We start from the raw sequence: 20001 nt of genomic DNA, 5'->3' as shown, positions 1-20001 counted from the left end.
GCTGCAGATCAGTCTGCTGTTAAAACAGAAACTCTGCCACCTAATCCCAGCAAGGTTCCTCTCATTTCCCTACGTATCTTCCCATCTGCCCTCTTCCACTTTTTAATTTCTGCTAAAATCACTCCATCTGCTCGCATCAGATCCACCTCACAGCAACCATCTCTCCCTCCATTCTCTCACTCGTTTGCTTGCCCCAGTTGTGCAGTCAGCCATGAGTGATTAAAGTGATGTAACAGAGGGTGGGACATGCTGGTGGTAGGAATTCATATAATTGGATAAAGTAGTGAAGGAAAGACCTTGGTGAAGGCTGACATAGCCAATTGCTGCAGCTCTGCTGAACGTAAACAGGAAGTGCACCAGAGTTGAAATCCTTAGTCCAATTAAAGCACTACTATTGGTTTATCAAATATTGAACATGTGACAAAATATAGATACAAATTTTAAATTTTTTAAAATGCTACACTGTTTTTGATAAAAGACTAAAGGAATATTACATTATCGTGGATGTTAAACTCCGGCGAGTTGGATACATTTTAAGCAGACAAATATTACTATCTACAACAGACTGAAATAATGATAAATATGGAAAATATTAAAAAATGGAAAAACAAATTCCAGTTTTTCTTTGGAATAAATGCAAGTATAAAAAATATAAAATAGATGTGGATTTTGAGAGGTTGTCAGTTTTCAGTATGACCCGATACTTGTTTCTTTTAGAATGTATAATCTCAGTATTTGGACTGAGAACCAGCAGACTAAAGGCTACACAACTAATTAAAATCAGATCAGTCAAAGACAGCAGAAATACACCTTAAAAAAGCTCTTGCACTGTATGTAGCACAGCAAGAAAGAACAATTCAGAAGTGGTTTCAAAGCAGCTGAGCAGCTACAAAAGCACAATGCTTCTCTAAAGTCTATATCCGTTAAAAAAATCATTAAATATTTCTATTTTTAATGTGATATAAAACCTGTGCAATTCAACAGAGGCAGAATCAAATGTGTAAGACAGGAAAATGTAAGAAAAGAAATACAATCAGTAATCTGTGCTGATTGAGGAAAGTGTTGATTCAATTTCAGAATTCAGTCTGACTTAATAAGAATCTATCAGCATACCACATCTTGCCTTGGCAAGATCTGTCCACTATACCAAACAAAGGTTCTCCATATCCACAGCTCTCCTCAAGTGATCATGTAAATTTTCTGCCAGTTTTGGATTTGGACAGTTACTACGTCATCCGAAAACCTTAATGTTTCTCTGGTGCACTCATTTGTTTAGGTGAATGTGATGTTGAAAATGTGAATACCTTGTAATCTTTAGTTTTGGGCCTGAAATTATTAGTATTTGATGCTATTCCTAATTTAGTACACTTGGTGAATAAATTCAGTACCACTTGAAAAAGGTAAAGTGGAACTGATATTACCACTGCGTTTCACTGCATGTGTGTGGTATTCTTCTTTTATTATGCTTTTTTTCTGCCAAACATATCTTTTGGAATTGTGGTCCAAAGGTGAACTTTGGTCTCATCAAACCATATCATTTTTGTTTGTTTTAGGAAATATCTGTCAGGCCTGGATGATTTCCGGGAAAGGCAAAGCTTCTGCATTGAAGAAGAAGAAGAAGAAGAATTACTTTATTCATCCCAGCAGGGAAATTATTTCGCAGTTACAGTAAGAATTTATTATACACAGATTAACACACACACGACAGGAGCTGCGTCTGCAGGCAGCCAGCTGAGCCGGTGCCATTTTTGAAGGAGGACATGCGGCAAAGGTCGTCGGGACCGGGAGTCGAACCCGCAACGTCCGCGGGTCTAAGGCCTCCAAATGTGGGGCGTGCTAACCCCTCCAAATGTGGGGCGTGCTAACCCCCTGCGCCACCACAGCATGCCCCAACATATTGCAATATGTTCTTAGTCCAGACATATGAGGAACATAGCGTACTTCTGTTGCACATACAGGAACAACACCTGTATGTTCCTGATTGTTGTCCCTAATCAGGGACAACAATACAGATGTTGTTGTCCCTGATTAGTTTTAAAATGCTGTGGATTTTGTTGTACTCTTTGTCCTAACTTATACCTCTGCACAATACGGCTGGATCACTTCCATGTTTTTTAACCTCTCTGATTTTATTAAGAGTTATAAGTTAGGAAGCATAAAGACAAAAGGAGATTCGGCATTTTTGGGATGTACTAAATCTGCTTTATATTTAAGTAGACAAAACTCAACATTGGTCATTTACCTTACAAGTACAAGACTAGTAATTATGTCATCCCAAGCTGATTTCATACTTTGCCCCAAATCTAGTTTGCATATCAACAGCCACAAAAACATAGCACATGCATTTGTAAGTAAGACATATTTTTAGAGCTAAAAGAGCACATGGTTAAGAAATGCATATAAAAGAAAGATAAAAAGCAGAGTCTTACCGGACTCCTCTACAGGGGTTAGGGTCATTTTAGGCAGCAAAGCAAAAATAATCAAAGGAAGAGAAAAAGGTAACAGAATGTTAGAAGGCTAAGAGAGTGTTATAAACACAAGCAAAGCAGACATGGAAAGTGATCTCCATTTAATGCAGTCATAAACATATTTAGTGACAGTTCTCTGAGGAGAACTGGATAAGTTGTCAACAGATAATTTGTGTGAAGCTTTTGTGTGAAATAAGATATAATCCTGCATCATCAATGCTTCATCACAAACACTTCTTAACTCTGACAAAGTTTTCACAATCTGGGGTCAGAAGAATATTAAGGCTTTATACAATGAAATACCCTCCAACAGTCTAAAGGAATAGACGTATATGCACCAACTGACATTTCCTGGTTGGTAAAGATTTCAGTACTTCTTTTGGGTCTAACCTACAAGTTCTGATTTTTTTTATGTGGACAAGGACTAGATGTTCTTTCATAGAGTGGTGATCATATATCTAATATAAAAAGTAAGACCATAAAATATTATGTTAAATCTGATTTGTTTATTATGAAACTGAGAAAAGAGCTTCAAATAACACAATGTTTAATGTGATCATGACTGAAAATAGTGAGAGTTTAGTTTTGGAAGAAATTCAGATCTTTCAGTATTTTAGCTGTTAATCCTCTTTCAAAGTCCATCAAGGGAAAATTGGCAGATGCCCTTCTCTGGTCAACTGATTGGTACATTTTTAGTTAATATGCAAGTGATAAGACCAAACCTGTCACACAACCAAGCACACTTAGAACTTAATTTTTAAATTATTAATAATTAAACATTAATAAGACAATGCAGCTGCTAAGCAATATGCCCACAAAAAGTATTTTTCTGCCCAGCAGCACACTCACAAATACTGAAAACTGAACAAAAATCCTAATAAATTTGTTATTTTGTGTTTTACTCAAAGCCTTCCATACATGAACCAAAACAATAAGGGCATAAAAAGACCTTCACACCTAATAAGGTTGACAAAGCCACTGGGTGAACCCACTGAAACTGGGTTAAATTATTGAGGACAGAAGCTCAAATGACCACAGGTAATGTCCTTGTACTGTGGACTGAAACACAAGTTCATTGTGCCCACTTTCCTATGTGAATAATTTAAAGCAGACACCTAAGCTAACTGTCCTGACTGGGGAAACACAGGACTGGAGGCCTGCAGACCAAAAGGCATAAAAAAGCTGAGGACTGCCTGCGGAACCCTGCTGCAAACTGCAGACTGCATGATGGGCATGAGATGATTAAGTTCTCACAGGGACTTAACATTGTGCTGCCTGGCAGCTGTAAACTTGTGGTTTAAGATGTAGACATTCTGAATAACATTAAATTACTTCAGAATAATAAGAAAAAAATATAAAGTATTATAGCCTTACAAATTAGCTACATAAGTTCCAAGACTTCCAAAATGACTTAAAGCTTTCAGTTTAGTATTCATACCAAAGAGCATGCATCCTTGCTCTGCTAAATTATTGACAAGAAGCTAAATATATACTGTTAAAATAATATGTTAGTGCTAAGCAGATGGCTCTAAAATGATTTTAATACAAGTATATCTTAAATACTAATGAAAATGTATGGTTATTTATATAAAAAGGTGGAATTCATTTAGAACAATTTCACTCAGAGGAGTGGATTTGAAGAATTCATTTGTCCTTGTTTAATTTGTTTTAGATTACAGCTAATAAAAATGCTTCTATTTCTCTTAAAATTAGAATTTCAAAAACCAACAAAAAAGGACATTTAGTGCAGTAATGTCATGTTATGGTACTCTAGACAATCATGGGAAAGACCACTGACTCAACAGTTGTCCAGCAGACAGTCACTGACACCCTCTGCAAGCATCAATAGGTCATTGCGAAAGAAGCTTGCTGCTCACAGAAAGCTGTTACCAAGCACATTAATGAAAAGTTGAGTGGAAGAAAATGGTTTGGTAGAAACTGCTGCACAATAATCTGTCACTGTCACAGTATTTTGGGGAAGATTCACAATGTGTCAATACGTTATACACACACAGACATACAGCTGGGAACAAAATTATTAGCTTTCCTCTGAAACTTGTAAAAATTGTGATTAGAATGTCACTTGAAATTTTCACTTTGCATGTAATGAATGACTATAAGAGGAGTTTTACATTTTAATGGAGCTGTTGACTTAAATTATATTTTTGATTGTATTCTAATTTATTGCGACGTGCTTCTACAAGTGAATAAAAAACCTCTAGCTCTAGTAAAGATAAGACACAAGAATGAGCTATACACACATGTAACAATAACTTAAAGCATCACAAATCAAGTCTGCTAATGAAGGACAGCAGAAGGAGGGCATAACCGTTGGGGTTACTCACCATAGGAGACGGGGACAGTGCTATGTTTCCTATGGAAGCTTTGAGCTCATCAACCGAAGGAGCCGATATGACACAATCAGCTGGCAGCGGTTTGATTTTGATTTTGAATTTCTTCTTGTGGTCCTCTTCCTCCTCAGACTCGTCAGATGAGAAGAAATGGGTCTTTTTGGTAGGTGAGGGCACAAAGTCAAAGAAAAAGTCCAAAGGTAAAACAATCCAGCTGATTTGACCTCTAACTAGGATCTCATTTTAAATATGGAACATTTAACACAGTATTTCATTACAGGTAAAACAAAAGCCCTGTTTCTACTTCGTGATGCAGTGTCTGCTCCTAATTAACATATTTTCCTTTTCAGGTTCAAACAATTGTCCCTTTAATTGTTCAGTTGCTGTCAAACTTAAAAACAACAGTAACTCCTCTGCACAGTCTGATGAGAAACATTCAAAAGGTGACAGAAAACAACATCGCCTGAAAGGTTACAAAATATAAAACTAATCTAGACGTGCCAGTTGATTAGTGTGATGTTTCACAGAAAGGTTATAAGGTTTTTACAAGACATTTGAGGTATAATACTGTAATACAATTACTAATATGACACTGTTGTGCATAATCTTTTAATGATCTTCTCAAGATATTCTTTGAAAACAAAACAACTGATCTGTTTAAAGAGATGTGAAAAAATTTTGTCATTGACTAGCAATGGTAAATCAACTTGTGCTGAGGATATCTCCTTCCTCTGAATCTTCATCAGGTCTCATACTGTAGCCTTCATCATCCAACTCAGGGGAGTTCTGAAACACACAAACTGTAAATCAGTACAAACCTATAAATGTGAGTACAGTTCAAATGTTAACATTAGATTTCCAGTCGTAACAAATACTGTTCATTGAAGCAAAACAGTAAATTGAAAAAGTCATGCTTGTCATTGACTGATACAAATATAGGTATAGCTCAGTTACTGATATCAATGTACAGCAAAGTGCTAAAACTTTCTATTATGAAGCCTTGTCTTTCCTTGACCTGTTCTGGACACTTCCAGTCAGCTGGTTGAAACATGGCAACTATATACTCTTCTACCATTTACCACAAAAATAAATTTGTCTGGTTGGTTATATCTGGTTAACTAAAGAGCGCTGCCCATCCGTCTTACTAATATGACTATGAGTATTAAAACTGTACAGAAACCTCTAAATATGAACAAAGCTGCATGACCAAACACCAATTGTCCTCTTCATGATATGTGAAGGACGGGCGTAGTTGGCTTTAATGCCAAACCGCTGCACACCTTTCACTACATTCATTTTGCCTTGAGGCTCCATATGATTTCTTGCTCTCTTCCATAGCCAGAGACGTATGCAATGTGGGGGGGGAGTGCAAAGCTTCTGTTTTACCCTGGATAATGCTGTACAACAAGATCAAAGCAAACATTATAGGAAACATTCTTATAATTGTAAGAATCAATATAATGATTTAGTAGCAATAGGAATGATACCTGCTTTTCTGTTTGCATAAAACAATTAAATCATTTTGGGGTTTCACTGTTAATTATTTGTGTTAACACAAAATTATGTGTTTTTATTGATGGTTAAAATTTGTTTTTATTCTGGCCTGTTTATTTACCAACTACAATTTCTTTAAGCAACCAGTGATAAAATAAGGTCAACACTAACTCTAAAGAAGGCTTAAGTTTTGGTATGTGATTTGGTGCAGAAGAAGCACCACCTCACCAACTTAAACTAAATAACTTTACTTACATATCTTTCCCAGTCGATATCTCCATAGAAGCCATTCGGGGCTCCATTTGTCTTCTTCTGAGACTGAGAAGAGAGAAGCTGTTTGATTAAAATCCCTCCAGACACTGAAGAAAGAGTGAGTTATGTAAGACTCCACTTTATTTATTGCAAACTACAACTCAGCAGGATTCTTGTGCAATTGGATCTCAGATGCTATTTTGTTTTCAGATTTTTCCACTTTTCTGAAGCTTTGGGTTATCAAAATAACAACACTAAAACCAATAATTTGCATTTTTATAAGCCATATTTGAAAAAAAAAAGGTTAATTATGAGGACAAAAGTATTCTTGCTCCAAACATTGCACTGAACGTTTCCTTGTTTTCATCTACTATGTGATTCTGACAGCTTGTTAATGAAATAATAGCTCAGGGAGTAAAGCTCAGTGGGAGACTGATGGAATAAATAACAAGCTGCAGTGTTTTTACTGATACTAAATTCTATCCAGACACAGCACTACTCTAAAAGCTTGTCTATTCTAAAAGGCTTAGTTCAGTACCGATTCAATCTCTTGGGGTTCCTGGCAAGCAAAAACAACACAAAAATAAATAATTTACCCAGTGTTCACCAGATTCAGCTCCCTTCAGAAAGTCTCTTTGTGCTTGTGAAAAATTCTGATTTGAAAATAAATGTAACTACATTGACTGTTACTTACACCACCATCTCTGTCTGGAGACCCTCTGTTTCACATAAAGGGACAAAAAGAGAAAGAAATATGTTAGGTTTCTTGTTCTCTTTATTTGAAGTATTGACTAAATTGCTAATTAGTCCAGGTAAAATAATTTAAAATACTACAAACCAATCAGATTAATCAATGCATTAATGGAAGATCAATTTTAACATCCACGTTATGCTTCCTCCTCTGAACGAGGGTCAGAGCATTGCAAAGCAAAAAGCGGACTTACGTAGAGTCACTGTCCTTCTCTTTCTTTCGTATCCCGAAGGCCTTCCTGGTACGTTTTTTCAATCCTGCACAAAGAGCACAAAGAAAAACCAAAGGCATGAATAAAAGGTGGCTCGCGTGGGAGGCTTAAAGGGTAGTATGGGTCAGCTTCATGTCAATGGGATCAAAGGCAATATTGTCATGTATTCTTTATTGACTGGCTGCATCGCTGTGAAGAAAAACGCTGCTAAAATGTGTTCACGGTCATCACAGATTGAACAACAGCCTTGTAATCATCAAGAAAACCTTTTAGGATGGAAAATTAATTAGAACTGAAAATCAATGAGCCAGTGACTGAGCCAGGACAGTAATAGGACAAAGATGGAGAAAGCTATAGTAGGTCACATAGAAAGTTCAATACATTACAATTCATACAACACAAGACTCAAAATGTGCTGATTAGCACATTGCATGATAGTAAAAAAAAAGTGAACCACACTGAGAGGAACTCAAATAAGAAATATCAATGTAAGGACAACAGAAAAAAGTTTGAAGTCCACAATCATATAGTGCAGTGAATCCTAAATGTCATCTAAACAAAAGGTGCAGCACAAATGTTTGTGAATAGGTACATAAACAAAATATCAAAATAAAACTTTGATGTCAAATTTTTAATACATCTTGTATTTGAAATCCCTTTCTGCTTTAGTTAAATTAACTGAACTATTATTTTTAATAACTCTATTTCAGTAATCTTTGTGTCTTCTTCACCTTAAAAGGAGGTTAGATTACAGTTTCTCTCAACTCTATATCTGTTACCTTTGACATTAGAACAGTTTAATATCAACTAGAAACCCTATTGAAAAGATCTCAGATGCTCCCACCTCTTTCTTACCCAGAATGAAGGCCCAGTTGTCCCCCTCCATTCTGTCTCTGCCGAGTCCTCTACTTTCATTCTTCCTTCTCTTTACCTTGCAGAGAACTCATCGCTTTATCTACAGACCAACCAGTTTCTTCCTCAAACCACCTGCAGATACACACTGTGCCACTGATGAGGAACTTGATTCTCTTCTAGCTGAAGCATGCGCACACACCTACATAGATAAGGTGTCCTGTCCTTGATCTGCATATGGTGCTCAAATTCAACACCGGTGGCTTTATTTCTGAGTTAAGGGGAGATTTAATGCAGAATGTCTGAAAATTACAACAACAACAACAAAAAACCCATCAAAATCTGTTTCAGCTAACTGTTTAATTTGAATTGTATTAGTCAATGATGTTAAAGAAGATAGCTTGCATATCAGTAAAAACTTTTTTCCCCCAAAAAAACATTTGTTACCATCTTTTGCTTGACTTGTTCTGTACCTTGATTTTTCTTCACTAATTACAAGTCTGGGCCTTATTTTTCATTGGGATTTCATTTGTTAGAAAATAATGTGTTTCTTGTTTCAGAGAATAATTTATGCCCCATCGATCCCCTCTCAGTCATCTGTTAGCTCCTGATTTTTTTCTTCTTTTGGCACATTTAGTGTAAATTCATGTTTGCTACCAAGGAAAATTTTACAGAAGAAGATATGTATTAAGGAAACAAAAGAAGCTATTTGAATGTATTTTTAATGTGGAGATTTATTATGAGTGTTTAATTTTTAACAATTTTTCAATGTCCTCTTGATTCCACTTTATTTGAATGTTTTTCTCCATGAAGAAAATCCTGAAATATATGCTGATATTTTCACAAGATGTTTAAGTAAAATGACATCTATTTATAGATGATGCTATAAGTAAAGCGAATAAGAAAGCACTTTAGGAGTGAAATGGCAGACAGTAAAGAGAATGTGGTGCACAATGTTTAAAAACTTCCATTCAGACTGATGCTAGATCACCTACTAACATAAATAGAGGCCTATTCCCAGGACACACTAACGTAAGTTCAACAAAGAGCAAGTGATTTACAACTAAATAGGAAAAAGGTATTTGTTCTTCAATTTGTTCAAAAGATGACCCAACTTCACAACTTTCACTCTGCTGACTTACACACAGATTAGAAACTAATCTAAACCCAGAGGCTGAGAAAAACACCTTAAATATGATATCCAACATCACCTCAGACATCTGAGGAAGGAAGATCAATGAAAACTTAACTGGTGCTTTAGGGATTTTTAGAGTCCCTAAATGTTTTGTTTAATAATTCTGAGTTTTTGGGCCTCGATCCTTTTTACAATTTAAAGACACAAATAGGTTTCGTATGAGTTCATGACAACCATCCATGCAATTGTTTCTATAGAAGTGAAGGAAGCAAGGAATAGAGACAGGAATGAAAACAACACAAGGTGAAGGGAAGGAAGGAAGGATTGACAGACAAAAGCAAAAGTGGACCAACAAGTGGATGGATGAAGGGATAAATGGATGGATGAACAAACAAATTAACAAATGAAAAATGGACGAACAAATGCCTGGAAGGATGGAAATCTTTGGTTTGACAGAGTTGGAAACAATTCTATGACTTCCTTACAGGTCTTTAAAGCAGTCATAGACATCCCAGCATTTGTCTGAGGAGTGGGACTCTATATTCCTTGCTCTACCAGTGAGCTAAAATGAAACTGTGTTCAAACAGAAACAAAACACACTCAAAGTGTTTATTTGCTTCTGGACAGACAGAACAGGAACTGTTTGACAAGCTTCTGCAAAGGGGGTTGGGGGGGGACATGATGAGACTATTAGCCAAACAGGCAGCCAGGCTCAGCTAACACTGCCAACTACACAGGAGCAGAGCAGGCTACTCCACTCCAAACTCTGAATGAGAGACTTGTAGTGATCTGCATAGCAAGCAGAAAGAACGATTATACGAGACTGAAGCTTAAAAAAAAATAAGTTTTCCACTCTAGCAGAGAGATAAAGTCTTTGGCTTTACAAAACAACAGTATAGGTTAAATGAATATACATTTTCCTATAACATTGAAAAAAAAACAACAACTCAAGTTTGGGTCATTAAATCAGTATGGAGTGCGTGTGAGAACATGCTCAGGTTGACATGCCAGGAATACAACAAAAGGAAGAAATTTTTATGTTTTGAGAAATTGTGCTGTCATGAAAGCACAATTTCATGACAACACAAGCAAAACCCTAAACAAAAAACGGTTAAAAAGGAGCAGGCTGTAAGGAAAAAACAAGAGTAGGAAGGGAAGAGGAAGCTAGATGGACCAGTCAAGTAGACAAACAGAGTGACAAATAGGAAATAGAAGGCTTAAAAGACTCCTTTGTCAGAATGATTTCTGTCCTTGAGAGGAATAAACAGAAATGACAGATATGCTCAACATGAGCAGCTACAGTAAAGTGATCTTACAACACTGCACAGAAATCATACACATTATTCTAAACTCTAGAAATCGGGCCTTTATTAAATATGATGCCCTTCTTTTACATTTTAATCAGAGCTAGATGTTTATGCATTTAAGAATTTAAAGCATAATTACACAGTGAAGAACAGTGCTTCTAGAGATAGATTGTATAAAATATGCCAATCTATAAAAATGCATCTAACCACTCTTTTCTCCTCACCCTCAACATTAAATCGGACTGAAGTTTTTCTGTTTTAGATTAGAAACTACTATAAAAATTAATCTTCTATCTGTTGAATCTGAGAACAAGGAGATTGTCAAAGTCAGAAGTTTACATATACAAAGAATGCCATTCCTTTCAGGAATTTGGAAAAGGAATAATAATGTTATGCATTTCTAAGCTTCTGACAGGTAAATTTGCAACATTTGATTTAAACAGAGGTGTTTAAATTTTTTTTTTTAAAAACAATCAGGCAATATGTTATGAAGAGAATTGCAAACCACTTTATGTATGATGTATGAAGGTGACATACTGATCTGTTTAAATCACTTCAAACAAGTACAAATATTATGATAATGTCTAGTTATGACACTATTCAGCACAGAAATGGGTTTTGAGTTGCAAAACTGAGTGTGTTTTAGGGTAAAATGTGCAAATAAACCCCAGAACAAAGCAAAAGCGCTCATGAAGACAATGGAGATTAATATAATCATCATCTGGACCAACATCATCTGAAGGGCCATTCAGCAAGGAAGAGGCCATTACTGCAAAATCAACATACAATGTCAGATTAAAGACTGAAGATGCACTCAGGAACATATCCTATGGAAATATAAAAATACATATTGAAATGTTTATCCACAATGACCATTGTTTAATTTGAGGGTTCAGGTTTTTTAAAAACACCATCCCAACTGTGATACAGGGATGACAGTGCCGCATGGTGGTAATGCTTTGCTGCACTTCACAAAATAAATAACATAATGGGAAAAGAACATTATGTGAAAACATCACGGCAATATATAAAGACGTCATCCAGGAGGTTAAAGCTTTGGCACAAATGAGACTTCTAATTGGACAATGGCCCTAAACATGCAACTCCAAATTAGTTACAAACTGGTTGAAGGCCAAGAAAAGTTATGTTATGGCGTGGTAATCACAAGGCCCTGATCTCAGCACCATAGAAAGTTTGAGTGGGTGGAGATTTAAAGGGTGGGGATCAGTTGCGTCAATTCTCTAAGGAGAAATGGACCAAAATGTCAAATACTGTGAAAAGCCTAACGCAGTTACTAGAGTTAAGGCTATCAAATTCTTAGTAAATATATGGAAAGTTTTGTATCTGATCAATATCAATGTTTGTGAAAAAAAAATGGTCATGTGCCATTTTATAATGTGTATATCAGGTTTCAACTTCAGTGTTTAGATATGGAACAGTGGTCTTAAGCACTAAGAGATGTTGACTAAGTTTTTTTTTTTTGTTTGTTGTTTTTACCAAAAATAGATTCATAAATATTTATATCTATTCCAATAGGAAGAAATAGAGCAACTTATCTAACTTCTAGCCTATGAATTCAATCTTCTCAGTTTGTCCACTCTTAATTAAGGGAAGGTAATGCTGACAGAAGGTGTTAATGGAAATGTCTTCCTGTCTCATTAACATGGAGCAAAAACATTAAACTTCAGCACTGCCGGATAAAAAAAACTCCAGCAAACACAACCATAAACGATCAGCCTCATTGTGTTTCCATGCTCAAAGTGTGTGTTTCAGTAAGAGCGGCTGTGTCAGTGTGGCAGAGAAAAAAAAAAAAAAGATGGTGTCGGTTTGCATTTGAGACTGTGGATGCTAAAATTGGGACTGGACCCCACAGTCCAGGTGGTTGTACAGTGAAGTGCAACAGTTACACTGACAATATACACAATCTCTCAGAAATAGACAATTGGTTAAATACATGTTAGGTTAAGCACATTTTAGTGTAACATGAACACTTTAGAAAATTAGAGAAAAAAAGCAATGTTTTCTCAAAAGACATCATTCACTAAAAGAAAGTGGATCAGAGCCACTGCCCCTATATTAGAGTATTGGCAGTTGGTGCAGAGACGAACAAAAGATGGTGGTGAGGCATCCAGCTGTGCTCCCATTCTGTTTCTATTCAAGATATTCTGCTTGGTTATTCAGCTGCATTCATTTTTATGTTTAAGTAAACAATATGTAACTAATGAGTAAAATAATCAGCAGCTTTTATATCACTAGATAATCATTTCATTCCAGAAAGTAAATTTTGAGATCTGAAAAAACAAGAAAGACATTTATGATTATCTCTAATGCACTGGAAATTACACGCAGAAATATTGTAAAAATCTTTTTTGGAACTAAGATGTAGTTTGCAGCTAAAAGTTGTGTATTTTGGCCGTTCATTAGCCATCTCTGTCCATTTGCTCCCTCCCCCATCCACTGCCTCCATAAACAACCAGCACTCGTGGTTCTTTGCCCAAGGCTCTAAATAACAACCACCCAAGGACTGTGTGGCAAATGAGCCTGCTGCAGAACCAGCAAAGTAGCTTTTAACATGGATTTTTTTTTTCCAGCACAAAGTCACAGGGGGAAAAATGTATTTTAAACTGGTCTTTTTACAGAGTTTTATAGACCAGAGCAGCAGTTACAGGAAAAATGTTTTCTCTCCATCCCTTATTTTAGGTTTGAGCATGTTCATGTCTCAGACTAATTTAACATTCTTGAAATGTGTGTCTTTTATTTGTAGAAGCACATAAAAAAACTTGCATTAAATTAAGAACAATTTATAATGAAACTTTTTTTCTGAAGTTTGATTAGATCCCAGAGACATGCTTTAACATATCTTTAGAACCAATAAATGTTTAGAAGTAGACATTCATTCGATCTTTCCACTTAAAGATTTTTTAAAGCTAAGGTTCATAAGAGAAAATAAAAATTAATCCAAGTGTGAAACAGCAACATAATTAATGAAAAATAGGCTCAAATGCTTCACTATTGTCAACATTGTAGATACTTTCAACTGAAAATATTAAAATTACTTTAACTTGCCTCAAAATTTTATAACCACTTAGGGCACTAATAGAAAACTTAAATTTAATTCCCAGATCATCAACGTCACAGCAAGAGTAACCTACCACTTCACGACTATTTTTGATAGATTTTCCAAACTTAAATCAAACTTACCGATGTCTAGCGGAAAATTTAAAATAAAATTGTACTATTTTCGCCTGAAGATAGGTCCCCTTACAATATAGAGAACAAATGGATGATTATATGCAGGTCTTAAAGTGGGCATTAAGTACAAATGTTGACATCAACTGGAGAGAAACAGTTGCTCAAATGTTTCATCTATGCCACAAAAACAGAGAGTTCTGTGGCCGAGTGGATTTGTCAGGCAATATGCATAATGATGAGTGCAGCTTTGATACAGACAGTTTCTGTTCCTAAGTACATACCAATCCTGTGTCAGGAGAGACGATAGAAAAGACATGTCGTGGACTTATGTAACATTTACAAACATTACTATTTAAGCACTGTGCGAACAGCCATGCTTGCTTATCTCTGAAAAAGAAATGTTTACAAAATGCATAAACAAAATGCAACTCCCCCCAGGACACATCTTGTCAGGGATTTTTTCTAATTTCATGAATATAGCCAACCAATTACTCCATTAAACCACATTACAGCACAGATAAATAAATTATCCTGGCTTTCACACATTGACCTTTCCACACGAATTAAGTAGGGAAAAAAAATCTAACCAACCCACTGCATTTGCATTCAGGAGACTATTAAAAGTTACCACAGAGGGGACTAAACAAAGAAAAAACTACGGTAATCTTTTAATTCAATGATATTAATGCATTCCCTTTGTCTTTATAGTGATGTGATTAATTCTTTCCATTTTATAAGCTCATTTGTCAAGGCCATCTGTCAGATGCAGAAAGAAAATCAATACACAAACTCAAAAAACAGAAGCAGTCTGAGCCTGCATGCTTCTGCAAGGTCTGCAAATCAATGATTTCTATTTAGACGGGCAAAGTTTATTTTCTGAAGCAGTTCTCCAAACAATCTTAGCCTCCTTTGTGAAGATAATCTACTAGACAAATTGTGCAATAATCGCTACCACTGCTTATTTAATTTTAAATGCATTTTTAAATCCTTCATTTGCCCAAGTCATAAGTGATTATTTTATAAGCAGGAGAAGGGAGAAAACAGAACATTCTCACCACAAAGTGGTGTGTGATCATAGTAACAGTCAGAAGAAATGTATCTAAATTGTAAAACACTAAAGCAGTTCAGTACATATGAATAGGAGCCAAAACAAATCCATTTACAGCAGCTGTAAAGGGATACCTGCAGTAAAAGGACAAAGTAGATACAATTGGGTTTAAATAATAATAAAAAAAAAGATTATGCGGCTGATAAATTACTTTGTTTAAATTAGTAAAAAGTATGGTTAGCACAACTAGCAATACTAAAACAGTGGTCCCTGCATGTATTTTCTAGAGAATACAAAAAATTTTAAATTCAGAATGTTCAGCAACAGAAAGAGGCTAAAACCTACAAAAATAAAGCAACTTTGCACTACTTTGTTATCTTTCTGTTATCTGTTTAAAAAATCTCCCTCTCTCCCTGCACAAATGAATTAGAGACAAGTCTTTACATTTCATAGGAACAGTAGGTTCCTTTTAAATGGCTTCTGACATCTCCGTCCCTTCTGTGTATTCAGATAGGCTGAAAATGGCTCACTTTAAGTACAATTCACTGAGGACAGAATACACACCAAAGAGCACTGTTTCAGTGTTGTTTGGTATTGCTTAGATATGGTACATTCACTGACAGGAAAACAATTTGATTTTTGTGTTAAAGGGTCAGGAGCATTCAAACTAAAAACTGTCCAGCCAGTTTCTTGATTCATTTATCCCTACATCAGTCACTCCAGGATTGTGAGATTTTTCTTGTGCTATTTTGCATCCAAAAATCAGTAATTCAGTGGTGCCACTTTAGAAATGGTTGCAAAGAATGTTTACGGTATTTGCGCTAATGTATGACAGTAAATGTGACTTTTGCTACTTGCCATATCAACCACAGACTATAACTTGACACCAAGTAAGAATGTGGCTGCAGTGGAAGAAAAAAAGACTTAAGGTGGAGTTGAAACCAATGTTTTTAACCATTTTGCAGAAAACTTGCAATAAACTCACAATTATGCACGAGTGAGAAAAAAAATGCAAGATATCTTGATTATGCATGAATTTCCATGATCAAAGGATTGCAAAAAACTAGATGGACTACCTATTATAGACATAACTGAACAGTTCTACACTAATTCAGAATCAACTTTAGAAGCTGCCTTCATTGTCAAAACTGTTGATTAGAAATAAACATCCTGGTTGTGGCAGTGGTGGAGAGGTTGTTACCAGAGATGTAGAATTTTCCTTAATTATTTTGTTATTTTAGAATCAAATACTGTGATTTCATTACATAAGTATTGAAACAAAAGATCGTGTGGATGTATGCCAGGGTGGTTCACTGATGACAGGGTGGATGCTTTTAAACCCTCAGATTGATCTTTTCACCTGATTTTAGTTCTTATTGGGGGATGGATGAGGAAGGATCTATGGTCTTATGATGAAAACCTATTTCACATACACACATACCGCTACACAGACAGCAAACACAAGCTAACATTTGTCATGAGTCAGTGATGAGTCAGCTTAGCACTCCTACAGAACAGATTGGCCATTAATAAATCACAAAAGACATTTAACAGTGATATGGACACTCACTAGTTGTGTTAATATTTTCACTTTGTAGAACGTTTTAATTCTGTGTACAACAAGCAAATTGACTAAAACACCACATTAATAAAATTAAATCCATATAAAGCTTTAAAAAGAAATCAAATGCAGCTCTTATCCGTTAATGCAGTTTGACATGTTCCCAAAACAATTACCTTCGTTGTGAAGGGTCTTTAAAATGGATTTCTAGAGAAGCCATTTTGTTGTCATACAGTTTATGATGTGTGTGGATGACAGGGAGCTAGGGTACAGAAACCAAGCTTTTTCAGAAAGCTAAAGCTGACTGAGCAAATTTTGGCTTTCAAATATTTATTAGCCAGGCCTCTGTCCACAAAACAATCTTAGCCAGTATTAGGTGTTGCAACAAGTTTTAAGTGTTGTTTCTTCCTTTTTATTGTCTTAATAGTCAATAAGCATTTTGAACGGAGGCCACTAGGAGGAAAAAAACTGAATATTTATTTTGCAAAAACAGCTAGCAAGATGCAGAACATTGTCTTCCCCTTTTCCTTACAAAAAGCAATCCTTTCCTTTATGATTCTGTGTGAGGCTTTATCTATAAATTGCATAAACTAGCACATGTATGTGTGTGAGGTCAGTCTTGGAAAAACACAACTGTCTGGTTAATGTGATGTTTGCACGCCACACTCCCTTTGTGCACCAACTCTGTGCCAAACCTCCAAATGCTATCCAATCGTGCCAGGAAAAAAATCCAACAAATTAACACAGTCTATCACCTTATAAATGATTCATTTGGTTCACCACAAGTTTGAATAAGAGCAATTTAGACTTAAGCACAAATTTATTGTATAATTTTGTATAAATTTGTTTGGGGTGGCAAACTGTCACAATAAAACAGTTTATTGTTTACATTAAAAGTCGATTTGTATTTGTATTGATTTAATTATTTAAAACACAACAGAAACATGCTCAAAAATATATATAATTTGCTGCACTATGTGCCTCACTGGTTTAAAGAGATATAAACTGTCAGAAGTGCCAAGAAAACTTTATATTAGCCACCGTCTCTACATTTCATGTGCACAGCCAAACAGGATAAATTCAGGGACCTTCGGTAAGCTCCCTCTTTGTGAGTCAGAATTAAGACCACAAGATGCATTTGTGTTTAATTTCCAACAGGTAAGTGAAAATTTGACCTTTCTGAACCAATAATGTCATTTGAAGCATTACCTGTAATGTTTTTGCAACTGAAAGGGCCATACCATGCATTGGAGGATAACGTAACAGATTTTTGTATAGAACCATCAAGGTACAAATGTCATGGATACACACACTTTACAAATACCTTAGCTGTACATAGTCATTTATTTTGTTCACAGTGATCAGCTCATGGCACTTAACAGATAACAGCTCATGTTCATTTCCATCTAAACAAAAATTCACAATAAACCATACTTATACAAAATAAAACAAAAACAAAATAGATTTAATTAGAATTTAATATTAAATGGAAATTGAATAGATGAAGTTAGTTAACCTGCCCATAAAACATTGTACGAGAAAGATGAATAGAGAACATATCTAGAGACTTTCCACACATGAATGACAATCAGGATTGCAGCCATGTGAACAGAACATGCGTGTGCATCTGTGTGTGGATTTGTCCAGATGAGACTGCTACACAAAGCTGACATACATCAGTCCCTCAGATAAAGCCTTGTTAAATCCGCCTTTCAAGTATCCCAAGAGAAAAACATGTAATTAACTGATTTGTAGAAACAAAATAATTGTGAAAAAAACATTTAAAAGAGGGAGAAATAATAGAACTGTTACGTTAGAGAAAATCTTTAACATTTCCTTTTGTTTCACGAGGATGAGCAGCAGTGTTTTCTAACCTTTTACTGAGTTAGGATCCTAAAAAATGGTATACATTCCTGTGGATTACATGTTTCCTCCCACCAATCTAATCGCAGTTCATTTTGGTAAAAGCCAACCACAAACTCCACCTATGTGTTCACACCCAGATTATAGGTTTGGCCAGATTTCAGTTGCAAAACAAATGTCTCATCTGACGGTCTATTGTTCATTGAGAAAAGGGTTTACTGAAAACCTCTAACACATCTGTTGAGGCACAGGGTTAGAAAACAATGCTGTTAACAGATTAAACAAGAGGAAGAAGACTGAATGAAGGGCTGGTAGAGGGAGAGGCAGAAAAAGAGGGGAGAAACCACAAGATCTGGAAGCACTTAGAAGAAACACACCATCAATTCAAGTGTCACTCCCGGCAATTCTGTGTTCCTAAAGACTTATATAACCCGCAAGTTGACCAGAGCCAAACAAACACACTGGGAACAACTACTCTCACTGTGGATGTAAATAACTTCCAGAAACATGGGTAATCACCAACCTCATGTAAATACTGCAAGGAAAAGAATGTTTACGCATAATAAAAAAAAATCATATCAATTTAAATTGGATTTTTTTTTCTTCAAATATTAAAAATTTTATATTCCTGTATTTTTGTGTTGTTATCTCATGGTGATAGGAATTTTACAGGTCTGATTCAATTCAGTTTATTAAGACAGTGGCAAATAGGTACAGGTGTCATATGAAGGCATTTTACAAGACAAATCAATCCAAATATGTGTCAACTCAATCCAAAGGCAGACAGATTCAGACTCAATGAAACACATTCCAATTTCCAATTTCTTCTCCCAACAGTCACAAAAACAGATAATTCCAGCTTGACTTAGACTACATTCACATAACAGAAATTGATACTAAATTCCAACTTTGTTCATGTTGTTTGTGCTATTAATTAAATGCGACCACAATCAGACTTCTGTGTGTTCATTAAGCTGTTCTGTGTGAACAGCTAGGGACGCCAAAGCAACTCGCTTTCCGTTCATTCCAAAATTTTAAATTAGGTAGTTGATGTTCTAAAAAAGATGTTAAATATTTACGTGTTAAATTAGATCTAATGATAATTATCTGAATTCCTACAGGAAGCAGACTAGGTGGAATGCAACCGATTGTGACAACAGTAATGTCAATGATTAAAGACTTAAGACTAAATTGTCCTGCCCTTCAAAGAAAGATGTTTTTTTTTTTTTTTATTTGGACTTGAAAGAAAATACTAGTGAGAATCTCTGGTTAAGGTTAATGCAACTAATCGAGTTCTAAAATAGAATAGAATAGAATAGAATTACTTTATTCATCCCAGCAGGGAAATTATTTCGCAGTTACAGCAGCATAGAGACAAGACACACAACAACCACCACTGAGTAGCAATTGTAGACAAGATAAAATAAAAATAAAATATAACATGCTGTCAATATAAAAAGCAGCTTAGAGCAGTCCTTGCAAAGATTCAAAAATGCAGAAACAGGGCAGCAGAAAT

The 20001-nt window shown here is 35.5% G+C and overlaps 1 protein-coding gene across 5 annotated transcripts in view; it reads right to left on the bottom strand.

Moving 5' to 3' along the window:
• Positions 1–20001, bottom strand: part of sgip1a (SH3GL interacting endocytic adaptor 1a) — a 70086-nt gene that overhangs the window by 21193 nt on the left and 28892 nt on the right. For all 5 annotated transcript variants that reach the window (XM_028027672.1, XM_028027669.1, XM_028027673.1 and 2 more), the window contains 6 exons: positions 7510–7573; positions 7260–7284; positions 6569–6631; positions 5542–5605; positions 4814–4986; positions 2430–2438 (listed from right to left, as the gene is read on the bottom strand). In XM_028027672.1, the coding sequence (XP_027883473.1) occupies positions 2430–2438; positions 4814–4986; positions 5542–5605; positions 6569–6631; positions 7260–7284; positions 7510–7573 (398 nt within the window). The remainder of the gene's footprint in view (positions 1–2429; positions 2439–4813; positions 4987–5541; positions 5606–6568; positions 6632–7259; positions 7285–7509; positions 7574–20001) is intronic.

This window comes from Xiphophorus couchianus, chromosome 9, assembly GCF_001444195.1.
Source record: "Xiphophorus couchianus chromosome 9, X_couchianus-1.0, whole genome shotgun sequence".
Taxonomy (NCBI): Eukaryota; Metazoa; Chordata; class Actinopteri; order Cyprinodontiformes; family Poeciliidae; genus Xiphophorus; species Xiphophorus couchianus.
The sequence above is the reverse complement of the archived record's forward strand: the minus strand, read 5'-3'. Positions and strand labels throughout refer to the sequence as shown.